Source organism: Mustela nivalis (assembly GCF_964662115.1).
Source record: "Mustela nivalis genome assembly, chromosome: 6".
Taxonomy (NCBI): domain Eukaryota; kingdom Metazoa; phylum Chordata; class Mammalia; order Carnivora; family Mustelidae; genus Mustela; species Mustela nivalis.
The window spans coordinates 102,530,494-102,552,041 of record NC_139025.1 but is presented as its reverse complement, the minus strand read 5'-3'; the positions used below and the strand labels follow the sequence as shown (position 1 = coordinate 102,552,041).

At 49.8% G+C, this 21,548-nt stretch overlaps 3 protein-coding genes across 20 annotated transcripts in view; 1 reads left to right on the top strand and 2 right to left on the bottom strand.

Annotated features, from left to right (window-relative positions):
* Positions 1-5,285, top strand: SNX22 (sorting nexin 22). Of its 3 annotated transcripts, XM_082737294.1 has the most exons (7): positions 22-191; positions 587-670; positions 1,075-1,179; positions 1,699-1,793; positions 2,375-2,407; positions 2,635-2,702; positions 3,148-5,285. In XM_082737294.1, the coding sequence occupies exons 1-7, from the start codon at positions 123-125 to the stop codon at positions 3,267-3,269; spliced, it is 576 nt and encodes a 191-aa protein (XP_082593420.1). In that variant the 5' UTR covers positions 22-122; the 3' UTR covers positions 3,270-5,285. The 3 variants fall into 3 exon arrangements, with proteins under 3 accessions (XP_082593422.1, XP_082593420.1, XP_082593421.1); XM_082737296.1 differs by lacking the exon at positions 587-670 and having other exon boundaries at positions 1-191; XM_082737295.1 differs by lacking the exon at positions 2,375-2,407.
* PPIB (peptidylprolyl isomerase B) lies at positions 3,701-9,549 on the bottom strand. Its single transcript, XM_082737292.1, has 5 exons — positions 9,104-9,549; positions 8,258-8,371; positions 6,842-6,935; positions 4,598-4,782; positions 3,701-4,049 (listed from the first exon to the last, which is right to left on the bottom strand). Exons 1-5 carry the CDS (start codon positions 9,236-9,238, stop codon positions 3,927-3,929), a joined length of 651 nt encoding a protein of 216 aa, XP_082593418.1. The 5' UTR covers positions 9,239-9,549; the 3' UTR covers positions 3,701-3,926.
* Positions 9,550-11,765: 2,216 nt separating this feature from the next.
* The window catches only part of CSNK1G1 (casein kinase 1 gamma 1), a 197,664-nt gene continuing 187,881 nt past the window's right edge, over positions 11,766-21,548 (bottom strand). For all 16 annotated transcript variants that reach the window (XR_014313405.1, XM_082737254.1, XM_082737265.1 and 13 more), the window contains one exon: positions 11,766-17,637. Coding sequence is in view for 15 of the 16 variants with exons in the window: in XM_082737254.1 (XP_082593380.1) it covers positions 17,583-17,637 (55 nt within the window). In the remaining variant the exon portion in view is untranslated. The remainder of the gene's footprint in view (positions 17,638-21,548) is intronic.

Below are 21,548 nucleotides of genomic sequence, written 5' to 3'. Positions count from 1 at the left end.
CAATTTGGGGCGGGGCCTGACCGAGGGGGCGGGCCCGGTGCGGCCCGCCGGGGTCTGCGGTGAGAGCTGGGAGAAGTCTCGCTTGCTGCTTCCCGCTCGGAGGGGCTGGAGCCGGGGTGCGGATGCTGGAAGTTCACATCCCGTCGGTGGGACCCGAGGATCCCAGGCAGAGCCCAGAGAAAGGCCACATGGTGAGCTGGGACACTGGCTGGGAAGGGGCATGGGACCCGCCGCATTTCCTAGCGCCGAGCGTAGTGGGGATCCCGCGCCCGGGCTGGAGCATCCGAACGCGGCGGGTCAGGCAATCCAGAGACCGCCAGCCGAGGGTCTCGGGCCGCTTGGATTTGGCAGCTCCGTGGACGACGGTCCGGGTTCACGGGGGACTGCACGTAGCAGAGGGGCGGGTGCATCCTCCCCATCTCCCCAAGTGTGTGGGCAGCGTGGGAGGGTCCCCGGAGATTGGCGGGGCTCCCGGGGCCGCTTTGTACCTTTGAGCGCGGGAGGGTGGGCGGGTTGCGGCCGTGGGTCCTGTTGAGCCCTCCCGCTGGGCCTCACGCGCACCTGGCCGCCCGCCCGCGCCCGCCAGGTGTTCCGAGTGGAAGTGCTGTGCCGCGGGCGCAGGCACATCGTGCAGAGGCGCTACAGCGAGTTCCACGCGCTGCACAAGCGGGTGAGGCTGCGCCGCCGACCGACCGACCCCGGCCCGGCTCCTGTCCAGCTCCTGGGAGACGGGCGGACGAACTGCGGCCCCAGCCTCTGCCACCCCCATTACCGCCCCGCTCCCTCCGTCCTGGGCACAGACCTCCCTTCGGGCTTCGGGGTGGACGCAGAGGGGCAGGGCCCAGCTTGTACCGTCAATGCCAGTCACGTGGTCGGCCATCCCTCGGGCATTTGGGGGAGGATGGGGGGAGACTGGGTCTTGTCCCAACCATCACTCACTACGGTCTGCCCCGGGGTAGAGCCTGAATGAAGTCTGGAAGTGGGGGCAGGGAGGACTGGGGGAGACTCTTGGGCGCAGTGAGCTTGAGGGCTCAAGCAGAATGCTGTGATGGCACCGCGGTAACCTTCTGGCAGATCAAGAAACTGTACAAAGTGCCCGTCTTCCCCTCAAAACGTCTGCCTAACTGGAGGAGCAGAGGATTGGAGCAGCGGCGGCAGGGCTTGGAGGCCTATATCCAGGTGTGCAAGGGGCGCGCTCTGTTAATCCCCAGCCTGCTGGACCAAAGGTGTGGACCGGGGTGGGGGGGGGGGGTGTGCAGGTACAGGGAGTGAAGGGGACCCACTCTCCAGCATGCTGTGTACGACCCCAAGCCTCAGTTTTCTGAACAGTCATGGGTCCAAACAGCTCTCTCTGTGTTGAGAGAACAGGATGAGGTGGTTTCTGCTCAATGAAAGCTAGTTCTTGCTTTCCTCCAGGGTGAGAGCCTGGGCTACCGTTAATACTGAGGATTTGGGTGGGGACCCTTCTCCCTTTTCCCCACACAGAGATGCCAGATTCCAGGCCATGTTGGCTTCCTGGGCTTACAACCCATGGAGTCACACAAGGCCCAGTGCTCAAAAGGTACCCAAGCTTGGTTTAATGCTCTGCTCGTTCTTGAAATTCTTGGTCATCTTAGAACCCCCACCCTTTCCATTTTGCACTGGGCTCTGTATGTTACACAGCAGGGTCTGATTACAGGTTCCCTCTGATCCCTCCAGGGTGTCCTGTACCTGAACCAGGATGTGCCCAAGGAGTTACTGGAATTCCTGAATCTCCGGCACTTCCCCACAGACTCTAAGGCCAGCAGCTGGGGGTGAGTGCCTCTGGGGACCATGGCCAGGCAAGAGATAGGGGCCCCAGTGCTGGGGGCACAGGGTCTCTTTGCAGCAAGCAGGTGAGGAAAGGTTTTACTTACTTATTATTTTTAGATTATTTATTTGAGAGGAGTATGAGAGGGGAGGTCAGAGGGAGGAGCTGACTCCCAGTAGAGATGGGAGCTGGAAGCCCAACTCAAACGCAGGGATCATGACCCCAACCAAAGGCAGTTGCTTAACCAACTGAGCCACCCAGGTGTGCCTTATTATTTATCTTTGAGGAAAGGTTATAGAGGCCAAGTCCTTTTTCTTCTTACAGCTGTCAGGCATGGGCCTGTTTCTTCTTTGAGACGTGACCTCCCTCATTAGCTTTCTTGGCGGTGGGGATAGAGTGGCTATTTTCTGGACAGTCTTGGTTACCCCAGCCACCTCCGGAACTGAGCTTGTTACAAATAGAAGCAGTGGTCCCCTGGGAGGCGAAGTGCTGGGGTTGCGTGTCTCCACCTCTTCCTCACGCGCGCCCCTGCCTCCCCCCACCCCCCTCACCAACCGCAGCTCACAGCGCGTCTCCTCTTTTCAGCGCCCTGGGGGAGTTCCTGCCGCATGACAGCAGGCAAGTCAAAGCCCCTGCCGCCCCCTAGTGGCCGTGAGCCAGGAGGCGGCCTGAGGCTGTCGGGCCTATCTTCCCAACTGCAGACTCCCACCCCCCGCCCCCGCCCCCAACCACCACCCTGGTTTCTGTTGGTGCCTCCTGAGCCCACTTACCACCCACCTTTTCCTTTTGGGGTCCCTAGTCTCTCCCCTGCCTCTCCCTCACTGTTCTGGACTCTTCCCTCCTAGCTCCCAGCTGCACCACCGGCCTGTCATCAGCTTCTACACGGATCCCTATATTTGCAGCCCATCCTCAGGTGAGGGGTGGGGGCTCAGACCTATAATCTGCTAGTAGGGCCTAGATGTCAGGATGGGAATCCAGGGTGAACCTGCCATTTTCAGCTCAGGACTTCAAGGCAGCATCTTGGGCCTACTGCCTGCCTTTGGGGCCATACCTGTCCTGCTGCTCCTGTGGCCTGCTTTGTTTTCCTTCAGAAAGTGGACGTGGGGAGATAAACTTGGCACTCCTGGTCTCCATTCCTCACCATCCTGGCTTTACCAAGCTAATGTGAACAGAATGTAAGCAGGACATGCCAAGGCCTCATTTGGGATGGCCAGCTGTTCTAGGGCCTTGGCAGGGACCTCTATTCCTGAGGAGGGGGCTGAGCCTATGGGTTCAGGAGCTCACGTAACTACAGACCTGAGGCCAGGCCAGCCCTCCATCTTTTCTCCCTTTGCTCCTATTTTCTTTCTGTCCCACAGAGCCTCTGCCCAACGTGGTGGTGAATGGCGTACTCCAGGGCCTCTACGGCTTCAGCAACAGGCCAGCTGAAGCTCAGCCAGAGGCATCTTGTCATCCTGCTCCTTTGCCAACGATGCCCTGACCAGCCCAGAGGCCTATGGGCCACCTGCCAGGACAGGCACATGCCTCAGTGTATGTGCTCCCTTCTCAGAGGAGGCGGGGTCCCCCCAGCCCAGACCCAGGACTTACCCACCCTAGGTGTCAGGCAGGGACAACAGGGGATGAGGAATAAAGGGAGAAGTCCATTTAGAGGTAGGCAATAAAAAGGAAGACGTGTATTTCTTCCCCTACACCAGAAGGGGGCAAGGGGCAAAAAGTGGCACCTTAGTGGCAAAGGTTAGAAGCAAGGAGCAAAAAGTTTCTGATTGCTATTTGTGAGTAGTTATTGGGGAAGGAGGGTTCAGACCAGAGCCCCCGAACAGGGGACAGCACCCCCTGCCACAGGATCCCAGACATTCTGGGACAGGGACTTCAGCAGCTGTTGCAGGCCCAAGAATCCAGCCCACACAGTGATTATAAAAAAAACCATCTTTTCTTTTAATTGGTCAGCATTGGTAGGACTTTGTTACAAAACCAGGCCGGTAGGTAGGCCTGCAGAATGTGCGGGGAGGGGTCCACTCTGTCAGAGGCCAGCACTGGGGCCAGAGCAGCACAGAACCCTGTGGCAGCCGGTCTCCACCCAGGGGAAGGCAACAGGGCTGCACAGATGGTGGCTCAAAGGGAAGAGGTCCCGGGGGCCCTACTCCTTGGCGATGGCGAAGGGCTTCTCCACCTCGATCTTGCCACAGTCTGCAATCGTCACATCCTTCAGGGGCTTGTCCCGACTGTCGGTCTTGGTGCTCTCCACCTTCCGTACTACCTCCTGGGAAGGTAGAGCAGAGCCGAGTCAGGAGGTCCACCCCTCAAAGGAGAAAGGCTCCAGAATCTGGCCGAGAAAATCTGCCCCCATGGGAGAAAGAGCAGGCAAACCGTGGGGCCCCCAAAACCCTAATGGAATCCTAGCCGGGGAGACCCTAGCTGTAACATGAGGAGGCAGTAGTTTTGATCCTCTGCAGCAGGACTAGGCAGAGCTAAGGGAGAAGAGAAGGGGGGTGGCTGGGGAGTGGGTACCCAGTGGCCTCTCCGGGATGATAGTGTGTTCGGCTGGGTTCTGCACAACAGAGGGTAGTGCCAGCCTCTCATTGAGCAAGTGAAATAGAGGCCCCTGTCCTTGTGCAGGCCACAAAAATTGAGAACTTGGGGGCAGAGACACATAGGGTAGTTCCTGATTCCTTCCAGATTTGGACATAGGAACACTGGCAATCTATGGGTCCCTACTGGGAAAGGGATAAACTACATGGTGCCCCTGCCCATGAATGTCCATTTCCTGGGGAAGGCCACCCAGGTTTAGCCCCTGCCCCCCAAACTCACCATGCCTTCCAGAACTTTGCCGAATACCACGTGCTTGCCATCTAGCCAGGCTGTCTTCACCGTCGTGATAAAGAACTGGGAGCCATTGGTGTCTTTGCCTGCATTGGCCATGCTCACCCAGCCAGGCCCGTAGTGTTTCAGCTTGAAGTTCTCATCAGGGAAGCGTTCACCATAGATGCTCTTTCCTGGGAAGAAAGAGTAGAGCAAGGAGCTGAGCTGGCCCAAATCAAGCATCCTTTGGGGTGAGGATTCCAGGGACTCAACATGTCTTTGGTCAGGCCAGGCTCCAGTGGATTATAAGGACATAAAAGCTGTTCACTTCCTTCCCTCTGGTCTCAGAGCCAAACCATGCTGACAGACCAAGTGGGGCATGAGACCAGACTGATTTAGTGAACAGCTTATCCCATTGGTTACTTTGAGAACATAACTGAGTGGCTTTTAAATAAGGCAAAGATCGACAGCTACTCTTGGCTATGGCTGGAGAGGTCTGCCACAGGAACTCTGAAGTACTCTGGTATAGAGAGGTGCTTTGCAGAAGCAAAGAAAAGGACAGCTGCGGCTGATCAGCTTTTCTTTCTCAGAGCACAGAAGATAACTGAGATGAGTGGGGAGGGGCTGCCACTTAGGTTCTGGATAATCAAGCGCCTCTTACCACTAACACAAAATAAAAGCTGGGTGTTGATGTGTAGAGTGTGTCTACCCACAAAGGATCTGAGGCCCAGGTACATGATGAAGGGAGCTGGGCAGACCCTGACACCATTTCAGAAATCCTCATACCTAAGTTCCCAGAGCTGCTTCCGGGAGAAATCCTGCCCCCTACTTTCTTCCTGTCTCCTCTTGGGAGATTCACAGTGTGCATTAGTGACTATAGGTCCTGGAAAAACCCAGTAACAAGCTACACTGTTTTACCCAACACCTTTCAAACTCACGTACAAAACCTGTACCTATTTGTGGCAACTCCTGGGTCAAGTGCTGGCTCAGAGTCTCCTCTCCATGAGAGTCTTCCTTGTAAATCTCCGGCATCTGCAGGGTTTCTGCCAGAAACCCCCCATAGCTCCCTCCATGGCTCTGATCACTTTCCCAACTCCTATGGAATAACTCTTCGTTTTAAACTCAATATATTTCATCATTTTTCCCTCCAGACTTCAGTTATTCTTTTGACAACTTTTCCTTTGCCCACTGTCCATGCAGCTCCCACCTGCATTATCTACTCGTCCTTCCTCTCCACTCCTGCCACCCCCACTGCAGTAGTGACTAATGCTCAGAGTGGGAATGATGTACGCTGGAGGACAGTCGAGCAGTTTACACACAGAAACATGGCCCCATTATCCTCCCTCAAACTCCTTTGTGCCTAGGTCTTCCTCCCGTTCAAGCTCTCCGTGGATCCTCCCTCCACAGAGGACAAGGCCAGGCTCCCGGGCCTGGCCGCAGCCCAGCATGGGCTCCCCGTGTGGTGCGTGCTCTCCCTCCATCTCGGAACCCCACCTTCAGCCAAGCTCCTGCCATAGAACAGTAGTGGGTTCACCTGAGCCCCACCTCTTTGTCCAAGTTCTCCCCGGTCAGACCCTGCCCAGATCCTCCCTCACAAGCAAGAGGCCACTACTGACCAGCTTGGACGGAGCGACTCCTCTGCTTGCCAGCACCTGGCAGTGGCCGACTTACCACGCACCAGGCAGCTACCCTGCAGCACCCCAGCTCTTCCCACTCTACACAAGAGGAAAGTGAAGCTCAGAGGACTCACTTGCCTGAGGTCACTAAGCACGAGGACGGCAGACCTCACCCAAATGTGTCTGCCCCCATGCATACAGTGCTTTGTATCGCGTCTGCTCCGTCTCAGGCACTGTTGCCGATGGCCATCACTCACATTCCGTACTGTTCCATAGCTTCCATGTCCTGTTCCCCTGGCTCCTCCCACCTAGACGGTGAACAACCCAGCAAGAGCCTGACCTAGAGCCACTGACCCACGTGTTTCACTTTGCTCCCCACCCCCAGGGGGTACCTCAAGAAAAGTCACCAAGGCTGTGGGCCCTGACCGGCAGGGGTGAGAACCACACGACCCCCCGCTTTTCTCCTCCCCTTTGTCCTGGGGTCCCTTACAAAGAAGGCCACAGCTGGTCCCCATGCGGGTGCTAGTCCTGCTTCTGCAGCTGGGAGAGGAGGCAGCTCATCTGCCCAGCACAATCCAGCCCTCCCAGCTTAAAGGCTGTACCAAGAGAGCCTGGTGCCCAGTGGGCCCGAGGTTACCTCCAGTGCCATCTCCCCGGGTAAAGTCTCCACCCTGGATCATGAAGTCCTTGATCACACGATGGAATTTGCTGTTTTTGTAGCCAAATCCTTTCTAAATAAGGGAAGGAGAAGGTGAGAAGCGGCATGCGACACCAGGCAGATACTAGACCCTCCATGAACCCAGCCCACAGCTCCACCTCCCAGAAGAGACACCACTGAGCAGATTCGTCATTCGACATGCCAAGTGAGCAGTGACCAACAGGCCAGGCACAGAGCACACAGACCCAGGAGAGGCTAAGACTGCACACTCCTCAGCCTTTATACAATTCTACTTCACATGTCGTCTCCACCTTTCCCCCTCATATTCATCTAATCGTAAGAACAGATGTAAGACGGGCCAAAAAACAACAGTTACCTGATGAGTCACTGCAGGGTTGGAATACAGACATTTTTTTCCTCTGGTAATTTTTTATTCTGATTCCAGTATAGTTAAGATACACCATTATCTTAGTTTCAGGTGTACAATACAGTGACTAACAATGCTATATACATCACTCAGTGCTCATCCTGGTAAATGTACTTTTTATTTTTTTTTATATTTTGCAGCAGTCTTTTTTCTTTTCAAATATTTTTATTTATTTGACTGAGAGAGAGAGAGAGCGCGCGATCACAAGTAGGCAGAGGCAGGCAGAGAGAGAGGGGGAAGCAGGCTCCCCGCTGAGCAGAGAGCCCGATGCGGGGCTCAATCCCAGGACACTGAGATCATGACCTGAGCTAAAGGCAGAGGCTTAACCCACTGAGCCACCCAGGCGCCCCTTGGTAAGTGTATTCTTAATCCCCACCACCTGCTTTAGAGTTAAGAGGAATACAAACTTTCTTAAACAGGGCACTCCTGTTTCTTTAAAAACCTGGGAAGCTCTGGGCCCCTTACCCTTAAGAGAAAGTTCTGGTGCACAGGACACAAACTAGTTTCCACAGATATGTTTTCCTTGATTACTGCAATGTCTTAAAATTGTTTTTTGTCAGGGAGCCTGGGTGGCTCAGTTGTTAAGCATCTGCCTTCAGCTTGGGTCATGATACCAGGGTCCTGGGATGAAGCCCCACATCAGGCTCCCTGCTCAATGGGGAGCCTGCTTCTCCCTCTCCCACTCCTCCTGCTTGTATTCTCTCTCTCACTGTATCTCTAACAAATAAAGAAAATCTTAAAAAAATTTTTTTTCTCAAAAAAAAAAAAAAATCTGTATTTCTGGATTTAGTTTAAAACCTCCAGAAGATACGATAATACCAGGTTCCTAGAGCCACAGAGCAGCGGTCAGCTGCTGGTACTCCGTGAGGGTTACCGCTGTAGATAGGCCACTCTCTGCACTTCAGTTCGCTGCCAGCTTTACGTGCCAATTTCACTTGAGTTCAACTACCTCTGTTCCAGCCACTTACCTCTCCGGTGGCTAAGGCCACAAAATTATCCACTGTTTTTGGAACTGTCTTTCCAAAGAGACCAATGACTACCCGGCCTATATCTTCATCTCCAATTCGCAGATCAAAGTACACCTGAGGAAGAAGACCATTTCAAACTCAGCCTTTTCGAAGGGGTCTTGCCAGAGAAGCCAGGGCCCCAGAAGTTACCATGAAGGTCGTACAGAAAAGAGCCCTATTTCGAGAACAGTAGTTCTGAACCGGATTACGGTGGTAACAAAAACTCTATGAGAATCTAATGAAGGCTCCAGACACTTCTCCCAGAAAATGTCTGTTCGCACTCCCTTTAGACTATAGGGTAGCAAACAACCTTTAGTGTACATAAATAATGAGCGCAGATTCTAGAAATGAACATCAAAAAATCTTAAGAGGGGAATTTAACTTAGTTAGCATCATGCAAGTCTGAACGAGACTGCTGTGCTTCGTAATTGCAAGTGGGTAACATCTGGCCTGAGTAAAGAAAAGGATTCTCAATTTGCCAGCGCTGAACGGTATTCGCAAAGACTGCTCTGAGGCTGACAGTATCAACCCCGGCTGCACATGCCGGGCGCCCACTCCTGGGTCAAAGCAGGGGCTGGGGTGCCGGGGAGGGCCGGGCAGTCTCCGGTCTGAATGAGCAGAAAAGCCCGGACGCCACGAGGCCACAGCCGGGAACCTAGGCAGAGCCTGAGCCAAAGCCAAGGACGCCCAAGCCTGAGCTCCGGGAGCTTAAATGCCTCGGACACCGGTGACTTGCGGCTCCGAGGCCAGAACGCCGGCGACGGGGGGTGGGCTTCGCCAGGCAGGTCAGGAGAGGGGAGGACGGACCTTGACGGTGACTTTGGGCCCCTTCTTCTTCTCGTCGGCCGTGGAGGGACCTGGCAACAGCAGGAAGAAGACGGACCCCACGATGAGGGCGGCGGCAAAGAGGACCTTCATGTTCCGCTCAGAGAGGCGCAGCATCCACCGGGCAAAGAGAGCGCGGCCCCGGCAGCCGAGGGCCGGAAGAGGGCGGGGACGCGTTGGCGAGAGCACCGGCGCCTCCACCGAGAGCGACTGAGGGGGGAAACCGGGGCTCCTGCCAGTCTCCTGGCAGGAGGTCGTCCCTATTTTCCCCCTCTGGATTGGCGCCGGGTAGTAGGGCCTTGCAGGGGGCGTGGCCCGGCCTGCCGGCAGGGTCGGCCAAGACGCGGGCTCGTGGGTGGCTGCCACGTTTCTGTGGCCCCATTGGCTCCCCACCTCGCCAGGGCCCACCAACAGGAAGAGGATCCCGGAAGGCGGCACCGCCCCGAAGAGCACGCGGATTGGGTCTCTGAGGAGACTACAAACCCCAGCATGCAGAGCGGCCACTCCCGTGACCAGTCTTCCCTTCGCGGAGGGAAGTTGTCTGGAGGGTTAGTTATGTTAGAAGGGCCGGGGACTGGAAGGAACGGCGGTCTGATGTTTTCCCACTTGGACCAGTCAAGCATTAGCCACCACTAGCTTGGGTTTAAGTATGGTAGCTTCCCAAAATTCGGGGCATCCTTCTGCTCACCCAGATTTTTACCTTATACTGCGCCTTCTACTTGTCTTGCTTCAGAACCTTTCCTTTTGGATTTAGTCCCTGTCACTTTAGTACCTGTTTTTCTCTGGTCGTAGTGTGCCAACTGCTGTATGTATGAGTCAGTGCACACTATTTTTGTATATTCTGGTTCTTAACTTCCTTTCTTTACCTATTTTCCCAAGTTAACTGTTTTTGTTTTGTTTTGAAGTAGGCTCTACACCCAGCATAGAGCCCAATACAGGCTTGGACTTCCGACCCTGAGATCAAGACCTGAGCTGAGATCAAGAGTAAGACATTCACCTGACTGAGCCACCCAGGCGCTGCCAACTAACCACTTTTTTTGAGCAACGAACTGTGTTGCATGTGTTGCACTTTTGTGTACATCTCCCCCAACACTTCTGCAGGGCTAAGTGTTCAACAAATATTGATTGCAATAGCATCATTAACAGGGAGGTGGGAAATCATATATATATATATATATATATATATATATATAAGATTATATAATCTTAATTATATATCATATAATCAATATAAGATTATATATAATCTTATATTAAGACTATATAATATATAATTATTATATATAATCTATGATAAATATATAATCTTATATATTTTATATATATATATATGAAATGGCCTCAGGTTCAGTTTTCTTGACACCTCCAGGTCAGGGATAGTTGTCAGATGCTCTCACACTTGTTCCTCTCTACCACATATACACTTCATCACTGGGAGTCTCACCCAGAAAAATAAAATTACACACATCTTTCTAAAATTTAGACCTATGACATTATTAAATGTCTTTAAACCAGTTTTCAAAGATTAATATGGAAATTCTAGGTCTTCACAGCCTGAATTATAGGTAGGAATTGTTCTGTTTCAATTAGCTGAACCTGCAATTTGGTCCCTTTATGAGGTCTGGGCCAAGCTGGAATTTATGCATGGCCGCTAGCATTAACTTGTCCTTGCTAACACCAAGTTCAATATGGCCAAGGTGCAAATCTTCCATAGGTGTCTCAGATAAACACACGACATTTGCTGTTTCTAATCTTCACACCTCAATTCAGACCACCTCAATCTGGTAAAGGTTCTTCTAGGTAGAACTTCTACTTCTAGGTAGAACTGCTGCACTGACAGGATTGATCTTCCAATACCCCCATCCCCCATAATTTTTTTGGTCAGGCCTCTTTTGCCACTGACTGGTCTGATGCTAACCATAGCTACTGGGAAAAATGTTTACCAAACTATGTTTTCAAAGTACCCTTCTCCACATGAGGAGCTAATGCTAAAAAGGCATAAAAGCAGCCTCCTCTGTACCTCCCCCACCGCTATGGAAAAGAAAAAAAAAAAAAAGCCTGATGGATAAAATGTTCTAAATGTGAAGTTTTTCCTTTCATGATGAACTTAAAACATGTCTTCTGCTTACTTACCTACCATTGAAAAAACACAAAATCATTAAGTAGTAATTTAGTAACAAAAATTGTAACTAGCCAATCATGCCGATTGACAGTTGATCTGTGGCTATATATACATATCATACACACACTTGTGATTTTATAATTGCACATCATAGTTTTATCCTCTATCTGTATAGATGGTTAATTAGTAGAGCAGAATAACAAAGCTATCTTAACTTCCTGATGTTCTACTACCTAAGGTGTTCTACTACCTAAGAACCACAGGGATTCTGGAACCAGTTATGTGAGTCATGAATGTCAAAGTTCTGCCAGGAATATTTCAAGGGACTGACAGGACAGAGCAATGTTCAACCCAAAGGAATGAAGCAAGAATGCCAAAGTATTTTCATTCATTCATTCATTCATTCATTCATTATTTTCATTCATCAGCCCTGAGTCACGTCTAAGTTAATCTTGGCTGGATTCTTCGTTACAAACCACCCAGGGGAAATTAAAACCAGACAAACCAATCAACAAACCAAAATTAGTCAAGAAAGGTAAGACATTTTATTTTACATACAAAAAGGGTGCAAACTGAGTCCTTTCTTCCCCAAATTGGGGAAGAGGTATACTTAAAGATCACATTTGTGTTTTCCGTGGTGCCCTAGGAAATGGGCTACTCTGAGATAACATATCAAGACCCATTTTCCGTTGTTGTTTTTTTGTTTTTTTTTTTTCCCCCAAAGAAGGCTACTTCCACTGCAGAGGAGTTTCTCCCAATGGTGTACAAATCTCTCCCTGGAGGAACCATTCAAATACACTTGAAATTGACATTCATGTTTAAAAATACTACAAGTTTCATTTTCACAGCTGAGCTATGTGACCAGTGCCAGGGTTTATGAAACATCACATATCTAAAATAAAACAAAAAGTTTAAAAAAAAAGTATTTAACAATAATCAGACACATCCACACAGCAATTAAAACTGATTTCCACAGCTGATTTATACATCTAGTCTTAAAAAAACTGCAATCAAATCCCAACATCTTTTTTAAAAGTACAATGGGCAAAGATTAAAGAAACAGACAAAATAATAATATAATAAATTAGAGCATGTAATATATCCAATGGGAATTGATGAATCAACATTACTTTCCAATGGGGGGGGTGGTTATATTTTTGGTTTCATCTCTTATCTTTTCTGCTGTTTACTCTTCTGCTCGATAAATGGGGCTCATTCCCAGAGCCAACTTCCTGTGACACTAATTCGAGAAGCTCACTTGTTTACTTCTGAGAATATGCAGTAACACGTGTTCCCAGTGGCCTGGGCTGTAAGTCTTTATGGAAGTGAAATGCACAGATGAGAATGTGCACGAACACGTGTGCACACACACACACACACACACAGGCATACAAGTGCAACCACATACACCCATTTGTAAGTGTATTTCCCCCCAAAGAAATGGCTCATTTTTCCTGAGACATTCCTAACAGATTGACAAACCTCTTAAAGAAAGCTTTCGGTGCAAGGGCTGGCCTGGGATTTGGTCTGGAGCTCATGAAGAGGAACACTGAAAATGTCTCACCTGCCCTTAAAGAGGGGGTTTGCAGGGAAGGGGCAGTCAGGACAGCTGTCCTCGTGTGTTATTGGGATGAGTGCACTGCACCCCCCACTTATTACCATGGATAACCCTCTGCTCTGAGACATTGAAGGTGGTGATGGCACTGGAAATATGACTGTGAGGACAAAGAGGAGGAAAGTAACAAAAGAAATTCTGTCCACAGAACGAGGTTTCTTTATAACATCACGTTTGGTAACAAAACTAAAAACATATGGAGTACACGTTCACTTTTTCCTTTGTAAGCTGATCTACAAATACTGGGGTGGACTTCCTGGTTGCTTTTTAAGGAAATCTGTCAACTACTACTGTCTATATCCAGGGAACCTACTTACTATTTTGAATACAATGGAGAAACCTATTCTTTTGCACTCAGTCACCTGCAAAAGTAGTTATGAGAAACCTGTTTTTAAGACTGCTTAATTGATTGAAAACTTTCAAGATTCCTTATTTGTGGCTAAAAACTGCTCAAAACTCTGTAAACCCTCATAAGGGCCATGGATTCCTTATTTTAAGATTCAGAAACGAAGCCACCCCCCCACCCCGGCCCCCAAACAAGACAACAAAACTATAGGGATCTCTTTTCGATTCCTGCTGACCCATCACAGGGAAGACTGGGAGTCACTGGCCATCAATCTCTAGGCAGGGCTTTCCCAGAGGTCTGGAGTTGGCAAAAGCAAGAACCCCAGAGACAAGTGCCTGTTGCTCATATGGCCAATCCAGACGGGGTGCCACGTGATACTGGCTCCCTAAGGGTTGCTGGAATTCACCCACCCACCTTGGGGCAGTGGTGGGGAGGGTGGCAGTGGACTGGCAAAGGCAATGTTGGCCAGATGGTGCTCTAAGCTCCCAATCTGAGGGACTCTAGCCCTAACGTGGCTGACACTGGAGATGATATGAAAGTGGAAGAGGTGACTGGGACACACACGAAGCAGGTGGAATTGGGAGAGATGCATCAGAAGAATACGTTCCTTTGAGATGCTTTCTGGGCTGTTTTTGAGAAATGCAGGCCATGCTTGCTCACTGGGCGGGGGGATACGGGGGATAAACTCTATCTTTTGCATACAAAAAATTTAAGGCTATGATCTTTAGTAACCACTCCAACATACAATACCATCACTGCATATTTCCGACATTAAAGATGGTTACTCGCACTGAGAATCAACACTGAATATGCACCATCAGCATACACTTCCAGTGAACTACGTTGGGATAAAGAGGCAATGGACCCTCTTCTGGCTACCAGCGGGGGCTGTTTCTTTGTACTCGGAGTTCATGGACATAAACAGGCAAATCAACATCACTACTGAAAACTCCAGGAACCTGCCATCTCCTGTTGCCCCTGTGGGTCAGAGTGAAATGGAACTTGAACTGGAGGTCAGCCGCGTCCCTTGACTTGTACCTTCTTAAACTCTGTTTACTCCTAGACAGACTCAGTACAGCAGAATGTTAAGGCAGCCCTGAGAGCATAGTGGCTGCTGGCACACTGCCTGCCCTTGCAGAGGAGTCCAGAGTGAGATCCCTGGGAAATGGCACGTGTGCGCAGCAAGGGTTCAACCCTTGCAACGCCCGACTGCGCAGACGCAGGTCATCCTCTGGGCATACAGAAGGACCGTTTATGCCTGGCTGGATCGCTGCCCTGCCTGCCTCAATCTGCTCAGGATACAATGCCAGAGGGGCCGCAGAGCTCGGGAGAACTCCTGGTGGCATGTAGTAAGGGTTTTTTAATGAACAGATGCTGTTAGTATTTACTGCTAACTCAGGAACAACCGCAACAATCCCAAAGAAAAGATCCCTAGGCACCATGTTGAGAAATGGAGAAAGCTCAAAAAACTGCAGTGAGCGGACTGGGGTGGCTGGTGGGTGGAGGGGGTGCCCAGCCTCGGGGGCCTGGCTGAGGCACAGCGCTAAGCAAATATAGCAAACGGGTGGAGGCGGGAGCCCTGATGGGGCTGGTGGGGATGGTACTGATGGCCAAATTATTCCTTAGGTAATCTTTTTATTCACTTTTTATTTTTCAGGAAGATCACAATAGAATCTCTATGGGGTCTGGGACCACCTTGGAGTGCTAATGGCCTTGGAAAAATCACCATGACCCTTTGTTATGAAAATCACATACCTAGTAAGAGATTGGGGGGGGGGGCAGAGAAAGAACAGTGCATTAGGAAGGACCCCCCATAACTGCTTAGGTTTAAACCCCTCAAGAGCAAGCCTTTAAAAACATTTAAGCCCAAAATAAAGTCACAAATCCAGCTGCAGGGGGGCCTGCCCTGAGCCAAGCTGGTCACTGCCTTTGCTTTTTTGTGGAAGCAGAGGTGGGGAGGCACTTAGTGGGTATGGAGTGCCAGGATGCTAGAGGCTTTGTCACCACTTTCCCTTGCCCTCCTTTGAGAGAGAGTCAAGGGATAAGTTAAAGATACTATACAGGAAGTTCAAGTTGCCCAAATGCCAATTGAGAAATAAGTTTCCATGATGTTGCCTTAACCACTAGGTAATATTGAAGAAGCAATAGTCAAAATCCTTGTGGAAAAGGGATGTGACACTGTGTTTCCCAGTCTGTTCTGTATACAGGAAAACTTTTAAAAAATGAAAGATCACGATCTACACATGAGCTGAGCGGGTCTGGAGCCAATAAAGTGATACTTCCTAGCCGAGGCCCAATGGAAAGGCTAAGGCCCAGAAACTCTGATCCATGTGACTGCTATTTTTGCTCCATGTGAGATGCATCAAGGGACTTGTCAGGACATGCCAACTACCAGAAAGTATCCCCACATCCTCCAGTCCAAAAGAGGGCCCTCCACCTCAAGCCAGAGGCACTGCTTTCTGTGTTCCCAAACCACCAGACTCAGTTGCCAGCCTCTGGTCCTCCATGGTTAGCTCTCCCTACTCCCAGACACAAGGCCTTGCTCCCTGACGTGATTCTTTCTCCTCTATCACATCTGGAGTGAGATCACTGTTTGCAAAAGCTGCTGAGCTCAAATGAAAATTGAGCACAATGAGATTAACTCCACATATTGATGACTTTCCAAGCAGTGAATGAAGAACCAAGACCCTTCATGGTAGTAGGTTCGCTGATTACCCCACATGGGAAGGCAGACAGTGGACTGGGGAAAACATGCTCTTGATACATGGCCATCTTATTTGGAAGGAGTCTACATCCAGTTGAGAAGATAATTTCAGACCTTTCATTTCAGTATCCTTTCCCCTGGAATTTTCCAGCACCAACCAATCTTATCCTCCTGTTCACGACAGCCCCACATGCTCAGTCCTCAGCCTGCTGCTGTGGACCTGCTGGGAGATCTGTGGGTGCTTTCTAGTAAGGCAGGCCAGCCCAAATGCTATCACTCAGCTATTGGGGCAGACAGTACACACTGATTTTATTTCCTGGCCCTATGATACCAAATCCTGAGGTTCTTCTGGAAGTTGGAAGGCAGGCTCACGTTCCTCCTCTTGTCCACTAGTGGCAATATGGCAGTGCCTCTTTCATCACTAATCTGTCCCCCAAGTTACTATGGAAGTCACATGGCTATCTAGTTGGAAGTCCCTGGCAGTGGAGGAAACTGATTATTTCCAATTTTTTTGTCAAGCATCTCCTTCTCCTGGTCACAGTCTGGCTTGGCTGGCTCATCCCATGTGCCGGAGAGCAAGGGTGTCCAAACTGTAGGCTGATGAGGTCAAGAGGCTCTGGTAGGAACATTCTTCAGCAGTTGAGAAGATGAATGAGTATTCAAGTATGTTTCCTTGCCAACCTGAGCGTTTACTCAGAATGACACAGAGTTTGGCTTCTTCTCTTCTGGGTGCTGCAGACCCAACTTTTTCCACTGAGCATGTCCTCTGGACCCATGTTCTCTCTGAATGGCTTGGCTGGCCCCACCCCCCTCAAAACAGAAAAAAGTAAAACTCCCAATATAACCAGACACAATATGCATCTGCCATGTTTTTTGTTAAAAAACAAAACAAAAACAAAAACTAAAAGTGCAATAAAGTCAGTTTTTTTTTCCTTTGCTCAGAACAATTTGCATTGTCCTACTACCATGTGGAGAACAGAGTTCGCTTGTCAAGGGAGCGAAGAATGCCAGCACGCAGGGACAGTAGACTGCAGATTTCTCACAGCTTGTGTCCAACAGTGTAACTTCATAGGAGGGAGCAGGGGAGGGAGGAACCTGCACCCCGTGGCCAGCTGGGGCTAGAGGCTGCACAGGCACAGAGGAGGAAGAAGCCACATATTGCCAGGCACACCTGGTAGCTGGAGAAGGTTCTTCTCCTGCCCAGGCCTGCCACCTTCCCCCTGCCTCCTTGGCCACACCCCCAGCCTCTGGAGATCCTTCAGCAGACAAAGCCTGTAACTCACTAGCTTTTATGCTGGAGAGGGTTGAGGGTGGGGCAAGAACCAGGAGTAAACTACCGGGGAGGGAAGAGAATAGTAGTCCTTGAGTTTTTGTGAATGACACCTTCACTGTAAACAATAGGAAGGAGAGTCAACCAGGCAGCCCCCCAAGGGCAATCAGTGGAGGAGCAGCAGCTCTGGGACCTGCTCAGAGCTTTAGGCAGGCGGGGTGGCCAATGACCTACTGGGCCCTGGCTGCCCGCACTGGCTCCTTCTGGGGGCATCTGTTTTCTTCTTTTTGGTTTGGATCTCTACCCTTCCCCACAGAGGAGTCCCTTCCAGTGAAAAGTGGCAGGAGCTGCAGGTGCAATCAAGTTAGAGTCCCCAGGGCCTGAGGACTCCTGGGAGGCACTGGTCACTTGTGGCGCTGGGCAGTCTTCTTCCTTTTCCTCTTAAAGAAACAGCAGCACCTGGAGGACAAGAACAGCGCAAGTCAGTGCAGGAGGCCTGCAGCTTCCAACAGCTTCTGCCTGCTTCTGCTTACTGCGGGGGTGGGGGATGGCTTTCCCCCCTGGCACCCACCCACAGGGCCACCCGCGTCTGCGGTGCACACACTGGAAGCAGTGGGCAGTGTCTGCCAGGAGAGCCAAAGGGAACAGCTGTTTCATCTCAATCTGCAGCCACCAAACCTCATCATCCAGAGGCTACAGGCTAGGCAGGGCCAAAACAGGCATCTTTGGAAGGAGGCTTGTTTCCCAGTCTCCCACTCAGCCCACAGAGCTCATCTTTTCTAGAACAAGGCTGGGGGTCCTCAGGGCTGCCAAAGACAGAGAGCAAAATGATTTCATGCAGCTGCAGTAGCCAGCAGGTATGGAGCTAAACTGAGGCAGACAAATCCCCCACAAAATCTGACTGCATCTCTAGAGGGACCTCATGATGTTGCCAGTGCAGGATTCCGGATTCTCTCCATCCCACAGCCTCATCTCCACTCTCACCCAACCCGAGCAGGCAGGAGGAGCCCCGAATCTAGTGAGACCTGTGAGCCCAGATCCTCTGACTAAAATCAGCACAGCCCACTGTCTGCTTGGAGGGGACTGGTACCACAGCCCAGGCGCTGACCCTCGACAAGTGAATGGCTGCAGGGTCCTCAACATAGCTCCTGAGCCTGCTGCTGCGGCACCAGACAGGGCTAGAGGGCTGGCCCTTGTGTAGGGTGGAAGTCAGGGCCTGCTCCCTTCCCCTGCCCTCCATGTGTTGCTCCCTCGGGCAACAGCCACAGTTCCAGCACCGCCCTGAGCCCCAGCATCGCCTCCTACTCCTGTCACTGGAAAGGGGAGCAGCTCTCACTGAGGCAGTGACTAAGTCCAGGAGGGGGTGATGAGGGCAGTGGCATGGCTGGTGCAAGAGACAGGTCCTTCCCAGGAAGCCGACATGTGGGAAATGAGGATGGGAGGGCCAGAAGGTGTGGATGAGTCAAAGATGCCAGATGGTAGAGGGGGGAGTCAAGTTGCAAACTTGACCCTTGAAAGGAAGGCTTTTTGGAGAAAAGTCTCTGGTTCTCCTCCTTAAATCCCTCTGGGTTTAATGCCAGGACCATTCATATGAAAAGGAAAAACTGTTGCTTACTTCCCATGCCCCAAAATTCTCCGCTGTAGCTAAGATTCTTTCAGTTTTCAGTCTGACCCCTTGGTACTTCGGCACCCAAAGGACAGGTTATCAAAAATTTGGAGGTCTCTTAGAATGCAGAAACAGACATTTTATACAGGTAATGATAACCTTTAACCATATCTAGATGTATCAAATGTGACCTTAAGGAGGTCTTAAAAAAGCTTTTCTGAGGGTATCAATGGCTTTTGTGAAAAACTATTTTAAGTTAATTTATTTATGTAATCTCTACCGCCAGCATGGGCTCAAACTCCACATGCTCTTCCAACTGAGCCCACCAGGTGCCCCATAAAATACTGTTAATGGGTGTGAATATAGTCACTAAACAAACGGTAGGTGTATTTGCAGACTGAATAAATTCTTTTAAATAAAAATGACCAATGCTTTCAATTATTTAAGATGGTTTTCTCCCAGGAGGAGGCTTTAAAAAAAAAAATGGTCTTTTTCTATTATATATGTTTTAGAAAATGGACATTTCCAAGTTGAAGGTCCTGAAATTAACATTAAACAAGGCAAATTAAATTTCATGAGGGCACCAGTACTTCAACAGAGCTACCTATTCCCTATTAACCATGATTTTCAGAGACATCATTAACATTTAAGTCAATCTCTATTCTTCTTTCTTTTGGGGGGGGGGTGCTAAAATGAGGATTTTGTGTTTTTAATAGGAACAATCACAATGAAGTCCAAAATACTATTTTGGTCCACTTCAAATTATACTATTTCATTTTACCTCCTTCAAGGCAAATCCCAAGAATTAACGTCTGCTTACAAGCACATCATAACCTGACATGCTGTGCTGAATTTGCCTGACCAGAGGGGAATGTGAGCTGTGGTTTTCAGGCCTGGATGAATTTTGGCTAGTTACTATAGTTAATGCTTCAGCAGTAGCAGAAGCTTTTCTTAATTCTAACCCCAAGGAAATAGGCCCCACAATCTGTTCTTCGACCCTCGAGTTTCTGTGGTTACTATTGGCAACAGGGCCTGTTAAACTGGGTCAGACCCCAGACCAAGCCCACTGACTAATTCCATACAGACATCTTATTCTCTGAAGAGAAGGAAGGTGCATGATGAACCCTTCTTATGTCGTAGGTTTTCTTCCAGTTGATTCTTTGATTGGATGACCAGAAGTTCTTAACATGCTGGAGTCAGAATCAGTCCATTCTCCTTGGTCCCAAGCCACCACGTGCTCTTTCCCCAGACCTGTGAGCCACTACCTCGCCTATACTGCACTCTTGCTACATCCTGGCCCTCTCCCCGTCTGCTACCCCTTTGCCACTCATCTCTTCTTGAGTGTTCTTTTACATACTTCCCTTGCTCTCATGCCTGGCTCAGGCCCCACCATATCAGTGAAGTCTTCCTGTCCATAGTGACCGCTTGGGAGACAACAACAATTGTCCTGGAGAACTACTTGTCCTTTCAAGTATATATGTCTTATCTCTACAGCTAGGTGGCACCTAAGCTTTTTGGAGCACCTAAGCCAGATGGTACCTAAGCTCTTGGGGAACCCCCTAGACTTCCAAGCAGAGTTGGATGAGCACACAGCAGGCTCTGTATTTGCATTCAGAATTATGCGACTGACTTCTCACAGGAAAAAATAGACTATGACAATGTCAAATTTACACAGACATGTTTGTTAGATTAAACAGGCCAAATGTGCTCCTCAGTACCATAAGACTACAAAGTCTATTTCCATTAAACCCATTTGTTATCTTCCACATAGCCCTGTCCCTGGGGAACCCTGTAGGCAACTTTGCTTAGACCGCCTGGGGTTCAGAAACCAGTGTCCAACCCAGTCCCCGAAGACAAATAGAAACAAGGTGATCACAGAGTCCAGCAGGCTGTTATCACCATGTAGAACACAACCCCATGCATGCAGACGATGTGGGGGGGTTCTCATTCCAGACCACAACAGACCAACTCGCTCAGGAGCATCTGGAAGGCCACAGGCAGCAGCTAAGAAGAAAGCTGTAGAGAGGGCTCTTTCCTGTAGCAAGAATGTGCCTCACTGAATGTGGACTCTTTAGGGCTTCCCCTTCCACATAGCTCCTGTTGTTCCTAAGAAGGCATTCAAGGAACCTTCTCCAGGAGTTGGAAAAGAGAGGCTTCAATATTGCATTAGCTGAGTCAGCCCTTGACCTACTGAATGTACTCTGACAGGAAAAAAAAGAAAAAGAAAAAGACAATAAACGAAAAACAAACAAACAAAAAAACCCAAAACAACAACAACAAAATGTCCATTTCTCCCCCCAAGAAGGAGCTCTTTTTGAAAGACTCATTATACAGATGAAAGAACCAGCTGAATCAAAAGGGAAAGTCACAGATTTTTTGCAAAGCAGCCAATTTCCAGGTAAGGGACCAAGCTACAGAATGTGAGATTATCTGGCAACAACTGACATTGTGAATGATAATCTAAACAACTGATATAGTAACCCTGCCCTCCTGCTCCTGTCCCTCTCTGATTATCTCTGATCTATTAATTTGGGAGACAATTCACTCAGCTAAAAATAGAAAGGTAATTCTGGATACTGTGGGATATTGTTTTGACAGGAGACGACAGCGATGAGATGGGTTTGAAAGGAAAGAAGGAACAGATTAATTCCTGGGTGTAGGCCTGCCCCATCCCCACCTTGTGGATCTAGTTCCCCAGTCTGGGTGGTTATTGCACAAGGTGGCGTATGGAAGCCATTCAGTGTTCCTAAGGCATTTTGTTTGG